The 17,928-nt window shown below is 52.0% G+C and overlaps 1 protein-coding gene and 1 pseudogene across 1 annotated transcript; both read left to right on the top strand.

The window, feature by feature from the left end:
- The first annotated feature begins 1,391 nt into the window (after positions 1 to 1,391).
- On the top strand, positions 1,392 to 12,511 carry LOC141974593 (gap junction beta-5 protein-like). The gene is made up of 3 exons (XM_074934416.1): positions 1,392 to 1,495; positions 3,966 to 4,209; positions 9,419 to 12,511. The coding sequence occupies exons 2-3, from the start codon at positions 3,991 to 3,993 to the stop codon at positions 10,043 to 10,045; spliced, it is 846 nt and encodes a 281-aa protein (XP_074790517.1). The 5' UTR covers positions 1,392 to 1,495; positions 3,966 to 3,990; the 3' UTR covers positions 10,046 to 12,511.
- A 600-nt stretch (positions 12,512 to 13,111) lies between these two features.
- Positions 13,112 to 17,366, top strand: LOC141974523 (gap junction beta-4 protein-like; annotated as a pseudogene).
- The last annotated feature ends 562 nt before the right edge of the window (positions 17,367 to 17,928 follow it).

Here is a 17,928-nt window from a genome sequence, read left to right as displayed (position 1 = left end):
CGTGTCATCTGCACCACAAAGCAGCCATTGCACGGTGAGTGACCTGGGCTGGACTCAGGTGAAAGGCTCCTTCTCCCATTACCAGTCCCCCGGGCCATGTCGTCCCCTCCACAGAGTGATCTGCTGAGCTGGTCTGATAGCTCGTCCCAGGAGGAAGGTTTTCCTGCATTTGGTGTGTCTTGCCCCCCTTGCTCCGTAGCATTTCGCCTCCCAAAGGGCACCACCAGAGGCAGCAGGGGAAGGCTGCCGCTGCTTTCTCTGTGCCAACGTACAGCGCCGGACGCCTCCTGCACAAGGAGCAGGCCCTGTGGGGGAAGGGCACTTGGATTAGGCTGTTAATGGTGTGCATGGTAGCGGCGCACGGCCACGCTAAGCCAAATCCGGATGAAATCAGAGGGACAGATTCTGTGGTGCATCTCGCAGGAGGCACAACCCAGAGGACAGGGGACTAGGGGCACAAAGGTGGCTTTAAAAAAACCCCATAAAAGTGGCCCGGATTCTGGCTCTAACGTTTGGCAGCATTAGGCTGCCCCGGGGCCTACGCTGCAGCGGGGAGCAGCAGAGAATCTCTATGGCTCTATGTGATAGACACTCTTCCTCCTGCCCCCACCCCGGCCCCCATGTCTGGGGCTGCGTGCGCGCGTTGGGCAGGGGCAGCCGTCATGGCCCCTGCACAACTGGGCTGAAAGAGTCTCCCCCAGCCAGCTGGCAAGGACTAGAGTGCAGCCAGACCTGGCCCCCACGGGGCCGTTGCTGGCATGGCTGCAGCGATCATTTTCTTTGCCTCCTCGTTTTGCAAGCACCCGGGTGTCGGCTGAATCACTCCAGGGCTGGCTTGTATTGTGCAAGACTGCAGCCTCCATGGCTGTTTGCAAAGAGCTGCAGGAGGCATTGCTGAGCTCCGGGTGGGGAGGTGTATAGGGCTAGGGGGGACTGCATAGGCAGAATACCCTGGCCATCCAGGCTTGGGAAGGGGTGGTTTAGTGTCAACTGCAGGCATGGCAGCAGCTGAGGGATCTGCTACGGGCTACACCTGTGACCCGTGAGGATGGGAGGAAATGTATCGTTCTCTGTGGCCGGCATCCTCTTTGTTGGCAGCGAGGGTACAGCATGCCCCAAGTGCTGGCACCGGGCCCTACCTTATTTACACTACCGGCTGGAGGGCCCCTGTCAAGATCAGCCCTGAGCAATCCTATTGACGCAAACAGGGCTGCTCAGGCAAGTAAAGTTAAGCACGTACCTTAAGAGTTTGCAGGATCAGGGCCTAAAAATGCCATTGGGACGAGCCTCTCCTTCCAGCAATCCTGCAAGCTGGCAGCCAACGGGCATCTTGGAAATCCACCTTAACTCCTAGTCCCGCCCCCAAGAGGGCTTCCCTCTGAAAATTCCTCCTCCTGGCTCCTGAAAATGCAGGGATGCATTGCACTTCAGGCTCTGCCTTGTGCTCCGAAGTCCCTTAAGGAAGAGAAGAACTCTGCAGGGGACCTCCCACCAGGTAAGGGGCATTCGCCATGGGAGGAGGAGCTGCTTGGAGCTGGACCTAGGGAGGCTGCAGGGCTAGAGAAGGTCTGGAAGCCAGGGCATGTGTCTCAGACACATGGGCACAAAAAGGAACTTTGGCTGTCGGTTTGTCTCGGAATTATGTCCGCAGTACAGCGGAGAGAAGCAAAGCATCCCCGGCTGGTCCTAGGCATTTGCAATGAAGCATGTCAGCGTGTGTTTTGTATGTGTCTTGTCTTGTGTCTGGCTCTGTAGCTAGCTAGACGGAGAGTGAGAGAAAGTTACTCCAGGTTTATACCTGAATAAGGGCAGAGTCAGCCCCCTGGGCTCTGAACGTGTGTCCTGTATATGCCTGAGTTTGTGTGTCGTGCGTGCTGTGTTATTTGCTGCGGGTGCATACTGGGGCTGTGTTGTGTGTGTCAGTATGCCTCTATGGCAGAGTGTCTGATTAATAAGAGTAGTTTGCATTCATGTAGCACTGTACATGTGCTGCTCTCAAAGAGCTTGGCAAAGGACGGTGAATATCATCCTTATTTACTGATGGGGAAACTGAGGCACAGAGGTCCGGTGACTTGTCCAAGACACACAGTGATTCTGGGTCAAAGCCAGGAGTAGAAGTCAAGTCTCCTGGCCATCAGGGCTAACCACTGGTCCATTTCCCTCCCTCTATAACCTAGGGTAGTTTTCCTAATTTTCCTGGTTCTTGATTTGTGTCTGTACTGAGAGTGACTCAAGATTTCCCAGTCCTCCCGCCCTCCTCCTCCTCTGCCTCCTGGTATTTATCCAGGCTGTTCCACACTATCCAAGCATCCACCTTGTGCGGGATGCAGCAGCCAGGTTTATCAACATCCTTCTGCCCAGACTTTGTTTTGGTGCCAAGTTGGGATGTCGGTTGCCTTGCCTACACAAGGTGCCAGCTCCAGTTGTTTGTCAGGCCTGAGGAATGAGCCTTCCGCTCCAAACGCACAGCGCCCTGGCCTGGGGGGTGGAGGGATGGCAGCATGGGAGATCTGGTTCATAGCTCTGCCATGGTAGCAGAGGTCAGATTCCTGCCATGGGAGAGGACCTTGGCATCAGAGCTGCAGATTTATTATGTGATTAATCCCTTTTCTTGTTTTCTGGGTTGTTTTCTGAGGCCCTGCCTGGCAACTCAAGGCAAGTGAATAACAAATAGCTCAGTAAAGAGGGGCCGGCCTAAGAGAGAGATGGGTGGGGGAGAGCCACCTTGCTCCGAAACCTGCACCTGGGAATGGTCTCCAGAGAAAATCTGGAGTTTTGGTTTCTTGCTGGCTGGAGGTCTAACCCGACCGTACAGGCCATCTTTTATTCCAATACAAGACTCGCCCAGCTTTGCTCAGTGGCTAGAGATGTGACCAAGAGAGGAAGGGGCATGGAAGGGGACTTCGAATTAGCAGCCCCGGTTCAGACTGGGAAGGGGGTCAGCATTGGCCTGGGCAGCTCAGTGACAGAGTCTATTTAGATATTACCCTCTTCTATGCTGGCCTCAGCCATGAGTCCACCCCGGTTCCTTGGGGCCCTTGGGGGAACGGACTTTCTTTCCTCACTTGCCCTGCCTTTGCCTTTCAGGAAGCGGCATTTAGGAAGGGATCGAGCATCGCTAAGCTCCAATTCGTGTGCTTACACGAGGCCTAGACTTCCCTTGCAAGCTCAGACACATTTGGTGGGGCGGCGGGCTCTGATTTGCATCACCCTGCCTGCTTTAAACGTGGTGCTTCCTTCTGCTATTTGTACCTTCACGGGGTTGTGAGCGTCAGACGGTAGGGACTGGTTAGGTTCCTCGGTCACTTCAGACACCAACAAACTTTGCCTGGACTTCCAAAATGCGGCAGGGCCTGCGGGGTAACTTCACCCCTGTGCAGAGAGCCAGTACATGGCCTAGACACCACTTAAATCTCTCCTGCAGCTAGCCCTGGTTTGAGAACTCGTGTGCTGCATAGGCCTGCGCTAGGGGTGAGTTTCAGCCTATGTGTTAACAAAAAAATGCTCTCAGGGCTGAGTGGCGGTCATAAAACCCCTCCAAGATTGCCCTGTCCCCAGAAGACACTCTCAGCATCGCAGTCTGGGCCATGGCTGTGGCCAGCCTGTCACAGGATGCTTTGTCTATGCCCACTGCAGCATGAGCACATGGGTTCTGTTCCTGGCTCTGGGAGGGGGGGTGTTTGGGCAGTGGGGAGAAGCAAGAGGCAGGACTCCTGGGTTATATTCCCAGCTATTAGAGGGGAGTGGGGTCTAGTGGCTAGAGCTGGGGAGGAGTGGAACTGGAAGTCAGGACACCTGGGTTGCATTTCCATCTCTGAGAGGGAGTGGGAACAAGTGCTTAGAGCAGTAGGGGTGGCACTAGGAAGCAGGACTCCTGTGTTCTCTTCCCAGCTCTGGAAGGGGAGTGTGCTTAGAGCCGGAGCCTGGAATATTGATTTGTGTTTCTTTATTTCTTCCCCTTGCAGACCCAATGAACGGGCGCCACAGACCATGAACTGGGGTGTCTTTGAAGGGCTCCTGAGTGGGGTGAACAAGTACTCCACGGCCTTCGGCCGCATCTGGCTCTCCCTGGTCTTCATCTTCCGGGTGCTGGTCTACGTGGTGGCGGCGGAGCGGGTGTGGAGCGACGACCACAAGGACTTCGACTGCAACACGCGCCAGCCCGGCTGCTCCAACGTCTGCTTCGACCACTTCTTCCCCGTCTCCCACATGTAGGATTCATAAAGGTTTATGCGCTTGGCAACATTCAGGGCACACCCGGAGTGTTGTGTAGGAGTAGTGCACACACAGCTCCTTTCAAGGGCATCAACCTTGGAATCTCGCCAAGATGATATGAATCGTGGGAAGCCTCTCAGGACTGGGCTCAAGGCCCGAGAGCAAGGAATGCGGTAGACAGAAATTGGTAAATAAGAATGTTAAACAAAGCCAGTGTATTCCTTTTATCTGTTGGAGAATGTAATGCGCGGGGGGAGAGAGAGAGAATAAAGGGGAAGGTGAAAAGCTGACAGGAGAAGCCCGTTAGAGACCAGCCTGCTTGCTTGCTAAAAGCTGTGTTCTGTCTTGTCATTGAACCGCCACAACTGGCGCCCAAACGTGGGGCCCTCAGCACTCACCTCGCCCGGCAAGGGTTTCAGACGCGTCACTCATCCGCTTCGCGGATCCCGGTGAGTATTTTTCATTGTGGTAAGTATGGGAAGCTCCCTCTCTGCTTTGCAAGTGCAGCACCGCAATGAGCTACAGTATTTGCTGCATAAGGCTCATCATGACTGCCCCACTCGAGAACTCACTCTCCTGCTACAGGAGGTGAGTGCCCAATGCCCGTGGTACCCTGAAGCCGGAACCCTTAAGCTAGCGGACTGGGAGCGGTTGGGCCAGACATTGCATGAAGAGCCTCGGGCGCCCGTGCAGGCTTTACATGCCTGGCACCTCTGCCGCGATGCGATACAGCGTGTCGCCTCGGACAGGCCCTCCCTCGCGAGGCTGGTGATCTCGCCACGCCCGTCCGCTCCTGCAGCCATCCCCCCTCCTGACAATGCGAAACAGTGTGTCGCCTCAGAAAGACCCTCTCCTACGCCAATAGAGGGACTGCCAATCCCACCACCCCCGTCCGCTCCTGCAACCATCCCTCCCCCTGCTTCGCCCCCAGTGCCTCTATTACCACCGCCTCCCTGGCCTTCCCCACCGGAGCCGGTGTGTGATCGCCCTCCGCCCGTGGGGCCCCATGCTCCGGGGCCCCCCGGGGGGTCGTCTGCGTCTGCTCAGAGGCTTTCGCTGGTGCAACAAATGGTTCACGCAGCGAAGACTCGCTCAGATCTTACAGCAGAGGAGCTGGCTGATCTGGTCTCAGTTTGTCCTGTGACCTGGCAGGATGATGGCCAGGGCAACCAGGTTGCAGACTGGGTCAGTTTGCCTTACTCGGTGATCAGAGAGGTAAAGAAAGCAATTCGCGAGTTCGGCCTGACTAGCACGTATGTGCGTGGTCTCATTGAAGGGCTAGGTAGTGGGTACTCCCTGATCCCTGAAGACTGGAAGGCGCTGTTGCGCATGATGCTGACGCCCAGTCAGTATGTTATTTGGCTTAGTGAGTATCGGCAGATGGCGGAACGCCAAGCCCAGGTATATAGAGAGCAAGGTATCATTTATGAGCACTTGGCAGGGGAGGGCCAGTTTGCTACCGTGCAGCTGCAGTCTCAACTCCCTCAGGCTGTCTTCCCCATTATTTCCACCTGCGCCCAGCATGCTTTCCGGAAGGTCCCAGATTCGGGCAGGCCTACCAAAAGCTTTGCCAGTATCCGTCAGGGCGCATCAGAGTCCTTTATGGATTTTACCAACAGATTGCAGGAGGCTATCCTCCGACAGGTGGATAACCCTGTGGCAGCTCAGGAGATCCTGTTAAAAATGGCGGTTGAAAATGCGAACGAGGATTGCCGCCGTGCTCTCCAGGCTGCACAAGCCTCTGGAATTCTAGAGCTGTCGGACATGCTGCGGGCGTGCCAAAACATCGGAACCCAAGCACATAAGGCTGGAGTTCTGGCTGCCGCCCTGCGAAAAACTGGGAAGGAGGGGAAGCGTTGTTACCGCTGTGGTAAGGAGGGTCACTTTCAGCGGGAGTGCCGCTCATCGACGGCGCCCGCCCGCCCCTCAAAGAAGTGCCCCAAGTGTCGGAAGGGCTATCACTGGGCTAATCAGTGTCGTAGCGGGTCGGGAAACCGCACAACGGGTCCCCCCCGAACCCAGGGCCAAACGGGGGTGTTTCCCACTCAGACAACCGTTCCTCTGCCTTAAAATCCATAGACTCTATGAGGGCGGCGACTGCTGGAAGTGCAGGGCTTGATTTGATCATGCAGGAGGACACTGATTTTCGGCTGCCAGGGGAGGTCTGCGCCATACCTACCCAGGTTACGGGACCTCTCCCTGCCGGCTTTGTGGGTCTCGTTCTCCCTCGCTCTCATGCTGGGAAACAGGGCTTTTTTGTCATCCCCGGGGTCATTGATGCCGATTACACCGGCATTATTAAGGTTCAGGTGTGGACTCATCTTCCACAGTCGCTCCCGCGTGGACGATCAATTGCACAATTGATTTTAGTCCCCTATCAGGTGCCAGCTGCCGAGGATCGAACTCGGGGCGGAGGCGGCTTTGGATCAACGTTGTCTCACTCGCCGTCTCACAGCGCGTCCTCTCCACTTGTTGCTCTGACAATGTCAGTCCGCCCCTCGAAACCTCAGTTAACACTTCTCTTAAATGATGTTCCTTTCACAGGGCTGGTGGACACTGGAGCTGACGTTACGGTGATTCGTGATCCAGAGTGGCCGGTTAGTTGGCCTACGGTTCCTTCTAAAGAGTTGTGGGGGATCGGGGGTAGTAAACCCGGGCGACAGAGTTTGTCTTGGGTCACAGTCTCTAAACCGGGAGGCCGTACCCTTGCTACTATCCGCCCTTTTGTACTCCCTGTCCACCTCAATATTTGGGGCCGTGATTTACTTACAAAGCTGGACACCACCCTCAATATTAATATATAATGGCCCAAAATCCTCCCTCACCCACCTTGCCATCCGCATTACCATTGGTATGGCAATCCTTAGAGCCCATATGGATTGACCAGTGACCGCTCCCTCTAGAAAAGCTGAAAGCGCTTCATTCACTTGTACAACAATATTTGCATGCACAGCGCTTGGAGAGCTTTACTAGTCCTTGGAATTAGCTGCTGTTATTTTGGCCTTTCAATTTTTTGCTGATTGTTCCTTTAATTTGATCATGGACACGCATTATGTTTATCAGGTAATTGATCATTTACCCCTTGCCCTCATTACCCCTCAGGTCGATGCGGACCTTCTTGGCCTGTTTTTGTCTTTACAGTATTTCATCACCACTCGTAATTTCCCTTATTTTGTTGCTCACATTCGCAGTCATACCCCTCTGCCTGGGTCACTCACTGAGGGCAATGCACGCGCTGATCGCGCGTTACGTGGTCAGGTAAATTCCCTCTTTTCTGACCCCATTGAAAGCCATGCCTTTTTCCATCAGTCTGCCTCTGTTTTGGCCCGGCAGTTTCATATTCCTGCTGATCATGCACGTTCTATTGTTCGTTCCTGCCTCCACTGTGCCGCTGCTGCCCCTACCTTTTTTTATGCCGTTAACCCCAGAGGTACCGCAGCGAATCAGCTGTGGCAAATGGACGTCACTCACGTGCCACAATTCCACCCCTATTCGTTTTTACATGTTTTCATTGATACCTATTTGGGATTCCTTTGGGCGACCCCAGAGCGTGGGGAAGCCACTCCCAAAGTTATTCACCATTTGCTAGCCTGTTTTGCTGTTATGGGTCACCCAAGCCAGATAAAAATGGATAATGCCCCAGCCTATTGCTCCACAGCACTTTTCATCTTTTGTGCCCAATGGGACATCCGTCTCAAACACGGGATCCCTTATAATTCCACAGGCCAAGCTATTGTTGAACGTGCAAATCGCATGCTAAAAATCTTGCTCGACAAACAATTAAAACAAGGGGAGCTGCGTCTCCGAACCTTAGGAGACATTCAACAACAAATGCATATCCTTTTGTTTACTTTAAATAATTTAACGCTGAACGCAGATCAGCAGACCCCCGCGGATCGCCATTTTCACAAATCTGAGGTACTGGAAAGACCGCGTGTCTATTACTGTCAGCTGCCTGATCTGCAATGGTTGGGCCCAGTGCCTTTAATCACTTGGGGTCGGGGATATGCTGCTGTGTTTCTTCCTGCAGGACCGTTGTGGGTTCCAGCCCGGTGTGTGCGACCGGCACTGAAACAGCATGGCGTGGCACCAGGGGCTGTCGAACCCCATACCGGAGTTTCAGCTGACCTTGGAGGAGAACGCGGTGCCTCCCGGGTCGACAACGGCAAGACGGAGACGGAGGAGACGTAGCATCCCAAGCTAGGCCGTGACAAGCCAGCCCGTGACATGGGGAGCAGTAAAAGCATTGGTCGCCGCAGCTCAACGAAGACTGGCAGCAAACCAACAGCCAGAGACTCCTGAGACTTTGTTTGTGGCGATTCTCGCCCAAATTATTGCTAATTCTGTATTGATTGTATGCCTTTTGTGCCTGCTATTTTCTGGAGGGGTTGACTCAGGAGCGCCTTCTCCGTTATGGGCCCGAATGACATATAACCTATGGGAAAGATTGGCTTCAATAGCAAATGTTACCCACTTTTGTTTATTTGATTTTGTAGCAGCTGAAGAATTGTTAGGTACGTGCCTTATTTCAGTATGTCATCACCCTGAGGAAACTGGGAATGAGATGATGCTCGCTGCTTACTCGAACCTCTCTTCCCAGTACTCTAGCATGGCTAATTGGGGCCCGGCCAATCACACTTTACCTTCTTAAGCTTATTTTTTGCTGCTGCTGTGTACAATGTATTCCTTTTTGTTAAGGCTTTGTCGAGACCCGCCCTGGCAGGCTCCACGAGTTATGACCTTGTCTGTCCGGGAGTTAATTGGCTTGCAAATGCAAATTGATGGCTACCATGAGATGGCCGAGCACAAATAAACAAAAAAGGAGGGGATGTAGGATTCATAAAGGTTTATGCGCTTGGCAACATTCAGGGCACACCCGGAGTGTTGTGTAGGAGTAGTGCACACACAGCTCCTTTCAAGGGCATCAACCTTGGAATCTCGCCAAGATGATATGAATCGTGGGAAGCCTCTCAGGACTGGGCTCAAGGCCCGAGAGCAAGGAATGCGGTAGACAGAAATTGGTAAATAAGAATGTTAAACAAAGCCAGTGTATTCCTTTTATCTGTTGGAGAATGTAATGCGCGGGGGGAGAGAGAGAGAATAAAGGGGAAGGTGAAAAGCTGACAGGAGAAGCCCGTTAGAGACCAGCCTGCTTGCTTGCTAAAAGCTGTGTTCTGTCTTGTCATTGAACCGCCACACCCACATCCGCCTCTGGGCCCTGCAGCTCATCCTGGTCACCTGCCCCTCCCTGCTGGTGGTCATGCACGTGGCCTACCGGGAAGCCAGGGAGCAGAAGCACCGGGAGGTAGCGGGCGAGAACTGCCGCCGGCTCTACCCCAACCCCGGTAAGAAGCGGGGAGGGCTGTGGTGGACCTACCTGCTCAGCCTCGTCTTTAAGGCTGCTGTGGACATGGTTTTCCTCTACATCTTCCACCAGTTCTACAAGAACTACACCCCCCCCGGCGTGGTGAAGTGCGAGATCCCCCCATGCCCCAACATCGTGGACTGCTTCATCTCCCGGCCCACGGAGAAGAACATCTTCACCCTCTCCATGGTGATCACAGCCTACCTCTGCATCCTGCTCAGCTTGATGGAGGCCTGCTACCTGGTAGGGAAACGGTGCCGAGAGTCCCTGCTGTCCAGACGCGAGAGCAGCCGGAGGGAAACCAGGCAGTTCAGGAGCGTCGTTCATAGCAAGGACTGTTCCCGCTCCCATGGCGAGCAGGACAGCCTTGAGCCGGGAGGGCGGGTTTTCCATGCTGCAGATTGCAAGCTAGTCGCGGCTCCAAACACAGCCAGTTCCCCGATAGGAGAAGATGTTATCTCCTAAGCAGAGGGAAAGACGTAGGGAGGCTGTCTCCATGCAGAACGGCCCTCGTTCGAGACCAACCCTCCTTGTTGGCCGGGCCTGAAGACATCGCAAGCCAAGATCAGACCCGGCCTCTGCTGGCAGCTCTGCTCCCATCACACGCCCAGGTGTTAACGACATTGGGTGCTCCCCCTGCATTGCATTGGTCTGGTGGAAATAAGTGGACTCAGGCACTGTAGAGAAGAATGGTCTCTCTAGTCAGAGGGAAGCTCTATAGGAACCACTGGCTGGAGAGAAGCAGGGAGAAAGGGAATGTTCAGAGGATGTTGTGAAGGGCAAGACTATAACAGGGTTCAAAAAAGAACTAGATAAGTTCATGGAGGATAGGTCCATCAATGGCCATTAGCCACAATGGGCAGGGATGGGGTCCCTAGCCTCTGTTCGCCGGAAGCTGGCAATGGGCGACAGGGGATGGATCACTTGATGATTCCCTGTTCTGTTCATTCCCTCTGGGGCACCTGGCATTGGCCACTGTCAGTAGACAGGATACTGGGCTAGATGGACCTTTGGTCTGACCCAGTATGGCCGTTCTTATGTTCTTAATGCAAAGCCGAGAGTTGTAGGATTTAGACTTAGGAGATTTGATGGGTCTGCTGCTGGCCACTACTGGAGACAGGACACTGGCTCAAAGGACCCATGCTGTGACCCGGCCTGGCAATTCCTGTGGTGAGATAGCATGCAGGATTGTGCCCCCCTGTGTTTTTCAGTGGCATGCCCAGACTAACTTTAAAGGAGTCAATTGGAAGGTCAAGCCTCAGAGAGAGGAGTGGGATGTAAGGAACAAGCCAGACTTCTCAGCTGGCAGTGAGAATTTCTCAGCCAACAGAGCTAGTGCCACTGTGGAAACAGACCCAGGCCCTTCTGTCTGTCCCTGAGCTGACATGCCAAATGGTAGGGGAAGGTTGGAGAAATCCGGCCTGGCCGTGAATGTTCCTTGGGTGGGGATGCCTAGACCAAGTGGGTATTTTCTCTCCAAGCCTGCTGGGGAAAGGGGCATGAGGTCTCCAAAGTGCCTCATTTCATGAACAGTTCTTCAGCTTTGCTTAACCCAACAGGACCAACTGGGGGTAGCAGAAGACACTACAAAGAACAGAAGGCTTCCCAATGAAAATAATGCAGCATTTTACCGTCTACGGGAAATGACCAATAATCCATCCTGCCAGAGATTCAAGTCATGGAAACTAAACACATGCTAATGTTGGTGATGGGGAATCCGTTCACCCTTAGGGAATTAAAGAGTTTTGCTGACGGGGGAAAGGGGTAAGGCGGCAGCCAAAGGGAAAGAAAAAAAATCTCCTAGATTCACTGGTTTTCAAGGCCATTTTGATCATCCCGTGTGACCTCCTGCATCATACAGGCCAGAGAATTCCACCCAGCTATTTCGGCGTCAAGCCCATAACTTCCAGTTGAGCTAGACCTCATCTTTTCAAAAGGCATCCAGTCTTGATTTAAAGACTCCACACGGTGGAGCATCCACCACATCCCTTGATAGGAAGTTGTTCCATTGGGTAATGTTGATTGGTGGTGCAAAGGCAGCTGTGTAGGTGACCCTCTTCCTGCGGAATCATTTGTCATTCAACATCCCATAGCATCCTTCAGGGAGTAGCTAGTGATGAGAGAGCCAAAGCAGGAAACTGCATCCTGCTGCCCTAAATTCTCAGAAACCTCACTCCCCATCCTAAAAAGAAAATGATGATTTGAGGGCACTGGCACTGGATGGCTGCTGTGTTCCACCCCAGAGGTGGTGGCATTTCGGGGGTGATCCGCTCCCAGAGGGTGGAATTCTATACTCGTTCCATGTTCACAGAGCTAAGGTAGCATATATAGCACTGATGACCTTCTGCAAAACCATGCGGTGTGGACATGATGTACATTATTTAAAAGCTCAGTGTGAACAATTCGTTTAGCCACTGCACTGCGCAGTCCATAGACCAGCCCCTCAGCTGCTATGAATCCGCTCAGCTGCGCTGCAGAGATCGGAGTTGTGCCCATTTACACCCGCTGCAGATCTCACCCCCATATGTATTTCTCGTCTTGTGTACCCTTGCAACGAATAAAAATGTCTCTTTGTAAGAAATGGGCTTTATTTCTGTTTCTTGTTCTTTGTTTTAGCTTAAAACCAATATAACACTGCAGCATAAATATTTGTGACTATGAACACCCCAAATAAACCATTTTTACAGCGTTGAAGATTTGCTTGCGGAGACAGGTGGAATAAACTCCCTAGTTCTCCGAAAGAGCTTCTCACCCTTGGAAATATGGCCCTCTTCATCTTCCTTTGAAGCAGCTGCTCCTGGCCGCTGTTGGGTATCGGAACCTGGACAACCTGTGGTTTGGCAGTGCCTCTATTCATGTGTGTGGCTTGGGAGAAGCCTTCTTGTAATATAATGCATGGAAAGCAATTTTCTAAACACTATTAAAAATTTTAAAACCTTTACTTTTATAAAGAGCCAAGATTCACCTACAAACAACCACTGAATCAGAAAGAGAATAGCCTCTGGAAGCCAGCATCCTCATAGCTAATCATCTTTGATTAGCAGGGTGGGAGCTGAGAGGGGTTGGAGCTGAGAACAGGGGACCAGGAATCTCTTTTGGTTTAGTTTCCAGCTTCACTCATGTAATGTCTTGTGAATTGATTATTACGTGCCGAGTGCTGGTGATGTGCCCGGCCCAGACTCTGCTCCAGGACCTTGGCTGAGTCATTTCACCTCTCAAAGCCGTGGTCTTGTTGTCTGCAAAATGGGGGTAGCACCTGAGTGGATAGCAGGAGTGGGGTTGGCACCTTAGTGGATTCCTGCTTCCAAAGCAATTTTGCTAAGGCAGGCAAAGCATTATCCTTCTGCTCTCACACATTGTGCAGTGTATCAAAGCCCAGATAAGGCCAAGCCCTTGTCTCTATGAAGTCCATGGCAAAACTCCCACGGAGCTCAATGGGCACTGGCTGTAATTCTGAGCTAACATGTCAGGTCCATTTTATATTTCTGTGACTCTAGGCTTTTTTTAAAAAAAACACCTCTCTGAAGAAGGGCTGCTGAGCTTGTTGGCGAAAGGGAGGCACGCCCAGCAGGTGTACGTATCCCCGGTGCATCAGCAAAGACAGCGAGACCTTTCAGACTGCGCTGCAATGGAATAGCTAGAGAGAGTTTATGGGCTTCTCTACTGTCAGGTAAGAGGCATGGAGGGTGCTCGCTTGGGCTAGGGGAAATACCCTGGGTGGGAGGATGCAGTATGATTTAAAGGAGCCTACATGCAGGATGATACATTTCGCAGTTCTGCAAGCTGGCATAGCGTCTTCTCTCAGGAGGCAAGTGCTGTGTGCATGGGGTGTGAATATGTAACAGAGACATTCACGTGATAAGACACACAGTATTACTGCTTACCATGTTTCACGTTGCTAAAGCATTTTGACAGTGCAAAGTTACATTCCAGTCGTAATTTATTGTCACTGAGGTTCTGATCGGTTCGTGAATTTATGTATGTGTCACATTCAGGTATCAAAGCGAAGTGCATGGCATAAGCACCAATGTTGATAGATCAGTAGCTCCAGATGTTGTGAATATGATAGATCGCATCGTCGACTTGCTAGAGGGTACACTGTATAGTCCGGTGATTTCATGGAGGTGAGCTTTGTTGTTTATTTGCTATGGAAAGCTATAATCAAATTACTGGCAGTATTTAATATTGATATTGTAGAAGGCCCCCAGCCCCAATTGGGATCAGTGCCCCATGTGCTAGGGGCTGCACCAACACGCACGAGGACACAGTCCCTGCCCTGAAGAGCTCAGAAGCTAAGAATGCTCGACATTATCACGAAGGGGGTATTTTCAAATTTTCTGAAAAATCTGGGTGCAAACTGCCAGTCTCCGCCAGTAACGGCACCTGCTTTTTCACTAGCGCTGCAGATGTTTGGAACTGGATGGAAGGGTATGTCCAATGCAAAGCGCGGACCCAAACCCAAGAGAAACACCTTGTAGAGTAATCTTATTGCATTACTGGAGTGTGTAGGGGCCACAACAAAACTCTGGTCCCCGTTGTGCTAAGCATAATACATGCTCCAAAGAGTTTATAGTCTAAGAAGACAAGACAGCCTAAGGGTGCTAGGAGAACCAAGTACAGTGATGTCACGTGACTTGCCAGAGGTCACACAGCCCATCAATGGCAGAGGGGAGAATGGAATGCAGGTCTCCTAGCCCTGTGCCCTAGCCCCTACATCATGCTGCCCCTCCCCCCGATTGTTATCTCATAATTTTGCCTTTTCTTTCACACACTGAATACACAGAAGGCCAGATTCTGCGCCCCCCACCCCCACCTTCTCCCCACCCTTAGCTGGAACAGCACCTTGACTTCAGTGGCCTGTTCAGAGCAAGGCATTACACAACAGTGTATACTTTAAGACTCTTCATGCAAACCCTTCCTTCCCTGTGGAGTCTCTAATCAGTGGCACTACCCATCTGAGCAAGGCCTGCTCAGGTAAGTAAAGGTGGACAGGGTCAGGCCAACAACTGGAGAAGTAAGTGACCCAGTGGACTGAAGAATCTATGAACAGAGCCCCATGGAAACACATTAACACAACATCCCCATCTCGTTAATAAACAAAAATGGATAAAACAACAGCACTAAAATGGCAAAGCCTGATCTGGTTTACTGCAGTAACATGTTGTGTTCTGCAGTGACTCGGGCTGCACTGCGAGGACCTCAATCCATAACTGACCGTTTTCTGGAATGAATAACGAAAAATAATTCCATTGTAAGCGTCCTCATCGGTAACATTAACGTTGAATGTGACGTTCAGTTTTTATTATTGGGTTTTCATTGTTATCTTGGGCCGAGATTTTCCTAAACCACTAGTCATTTAAGGAACTTCCATTTTAGGGGGTTGGGGGGGTTCTGACTTTAGGTGCCTTAAAAAGGCCAGATTTTCAGTTTTCTTTCTGAAAGGCGAGTCTCTTTAAGGTGTCTGAAGTTAGATCACCTGAAATCACTAGTCCCTTTGGAAACTCTGGGCCTTTGAAAAACGCATATGGAGAGAAAGGTACTTTCTGAAAACTTTGCATCTCTTTAAGAGAATTTGGAGGGGAGGGAATTTCGTCCCTGTGGCCTCCTGCTGTGAAACTGTCAACTCCAATTAAGTCCCTGGTATGCAGCATGCTGTCACACCCGAGGCAATGCTCCTGGTGGTTTCTGTTCTTTTCTTCAGACAACTGCACCCATTTTGCTCAGCATGGCCTTGTGGAAGACACTGCGGGTTGGGAGGGGGCAATGGGTAATAGCAGACGGTGTGAAATGCATGCTGGGGAAAACAAGCACAGGTGTGTGGGCCAAGGGTGAAATCCAGCCCTGTACAACGAGCCAGCAAAAGGACTAGCCATCACTTGCAGGACTCTGTTGTCTTAAGCAGAGGTTATAGGCAGAGGTCAGCGCACATGAGGGCTTAAATTGGATTTAAAGGGGGCCTGAGCTTGGTGCTGCATGGGACTGAATTTCATCCTAGAGTACAAGCGGGCTGTGGTCTGCATGCTGATCCCATTACAGACTCACTTGCTTTCCTGAGGTCATGGGCTTGATCTCCGGCAACGTGCGTGGCTCCGATCAGTGCAGGCCACATGAGAATGCTGGTGGTACTCTTCGCTGGCGGGGAGACGAGAGCAGTGGTAATGGGGCTTATGTCGAATCCAGAGGTACATTGTTCCTTCAGACACAGCCCTGAGCAAGGCATGTGTATTAGCGGCACCGCCCCAAGAAGAGCCGGGGAGGGAATCCTAACTCAGAGACCCAACCATGAGGCACAGTTCACCCCTGCCTCTCCCTTGCTCAGGGTGAGGGGCAGGAATTTACTGATGGCCTGCACCCTGGACTGTCTCCACTGCTGGCCAAGGGCGTAGGGCTGGCGCCAAGGCCCCAGGAGACCCCAGGGATGTGTAGCCCCCACAGGGTGGTTCTGACTCCCTTGTGCAGGAACACAGTGCTTGCTGCAGTCTAGCCCTCCTGTAACCCGTTCCACTCACTGCAGCTTGGTTGTCTCCGCTCCAGCTCCTGCTCTACTAACCCCAAACGAGAGGATGAATTGGTCCTGGCTCCAGGAGCTCCTGAGCGGGGTGAACAAGGACTCCACGGCCTTCGGGCGCGTCTGGCTCTCCGTGGTCGTCATCTTCCACTTCCTGGTCTACGTGGTGGCTGCGGAGCGGGTGTAGAGCGACGATCAGAGGGACTTCGAGTGCAACACGCGCCAGCCCGGCTGCTCCAACGTCTGTTATGACCACTTCTTCCCCGTCTCCCACATCCGCCTCTGGGCCCTGCAGCTCATCTTGGTCACCTGCCCCTCCCTGCTGGTGGTCATGCTTGTGGCCTACCAGGAGGCCAAGTAGAGGAAGCACAGGGAGGCGGAGGGAGAGAACTGCCGCCAGCTCTACCCTGACCCCGGCAAGAAGCGGGGAGGACTGTGGTGGACCTACCTGCTCAGTCTCATCTTCAAAGTTGCTGTGGACGTGACTTTCCTTTGCATCTTCCACCGGCTCTATGCCAATTTTAACCTGCCCCGCGTGGGGCGGTGCACCGAGGCCCCCTGCCCCAACACGGTCAACTGCTTCATCGCCAGGCCCACTGAGAAGAAACTCTTCACCTACTTCATGGTGGCCACCGCCACCCTGTGCATCCTTCTCAATCTCTGCGAGATGACCTACCTGGTCGCCAAGCGGTGCTGGGAGCTCGCCACCCGGCGCCAGGACAGGGAGCTGCTGAGCAAGCCCATAGGCTGCCATCACTGTGCACAGCAGAACCAGAGTCTTAGTACATCATCCTCAGAGCAGGCTCCATTCGGGTCTGTCCCTTTATATAGCAGGGAGGGTGCTGCTAGTGAAGGGAGAAGAGGGTCCTATATCATGTCCTGGCATTCACAATCCCTTGCACAGACTCCATCAACCAGTGCAAACTTCTCACCAGCGTCATTCCCTGCAGACTCACCAACAAAGTAATCAAAGGCTTATTAGAATCATTTCTCTAAGGGTTTTCAATCCAGTGCCCATTGAAGGCAGGATCGCGCTGTGTATGAAAAGTACATTGACAAATAGCAGAGCCAGTCAGCACTTTCCAAATTTCTATTTTTTTTTCAACAACAACAACAACAAAATAAAAAGGGATGAAATTTGTGAGAAAATTTGCTGGTTTCTTGGTCATCTTCAGTACTTTACAAAGGGTTGATAAATGATTTGTAGATGTTCTAGGCATGTTATAGACAGAGTCATGTGTTTTTTAAATGGGCATAAACATACTAGTGGAAAGTGTCGCGGGAGGTTTGAAGCCATGTCTATAAGCAGCTGTTGGTCTCAATAACAGTCCGTAGACATTTCAATAAATGGTGCCTCAAGTATCATAAACGATTTATAAATATACCTGGAATATAAAGTCCTTCTGTGATGATTTGGGAGCTCTTTCAATGTACAGTTTATGAACTCTATTTGAAACCAGGAATATTCTTTGGACTGAAAACACCATTTTGAATATGGGGTTTGGTTGCCTTCTCTGTTGTCCTTTTACCTCCAAGATGGCCTGGGATTCCAAGGGGTAGTGGCACAAAGCTAACAATAGAGGGTTGTTAAACCTTGATGATACTATATTCACATAGAAGCACCTTAAACAAAAGGTTGGCTCCTACCCAGGAGAACTGGGCTATTCAGGGAGAGGTCACCTGGTTACAAAGTCACCTGGTAGGGGTCTGTGCTCACCTGTTGAGGCTGATCAGGAGGTCACCTGACAGAGGTTATAAAAGGGCAGGAGCTGTGCTAGTCTGGCTCTTCAGCCATTTCCAACAGCTGAAGATGAGGGGAGTGGCTGGCAGAACTTGATGA

This window comes from Natator depressus, chromosome 19, assembly GCF_965152275.1.
Source record: "Natator depressus isolate rNatDep1 chromosome 19, rNatDep2.hap1, whole genome shotgun sequence".
NCBI lineage: Eukaryota > Metazoa > Chordata > Testudines > Cheloniidae > Natator > Natator depressus.
This window is presented reverse-complemented; position numbering and strand designations above follow the sequence as displayed.

Coding starts and splice junctions, on each gene's coding strand:
- LOC141974593 (XM_074934416.1), top strand. CDS start 3,991: ATGAACTGGGGTGTCTTTGAAGGGCTCCTGAGTGGGGTGAACAAGTAC. Junction 4,210..9,418: donor ACTTCTTCCCCGTCTCCCAC/ATGTAGGATTCA, acceptor CGCCACACCCAC/ATCCGCCTCTGGGCCCTGCA.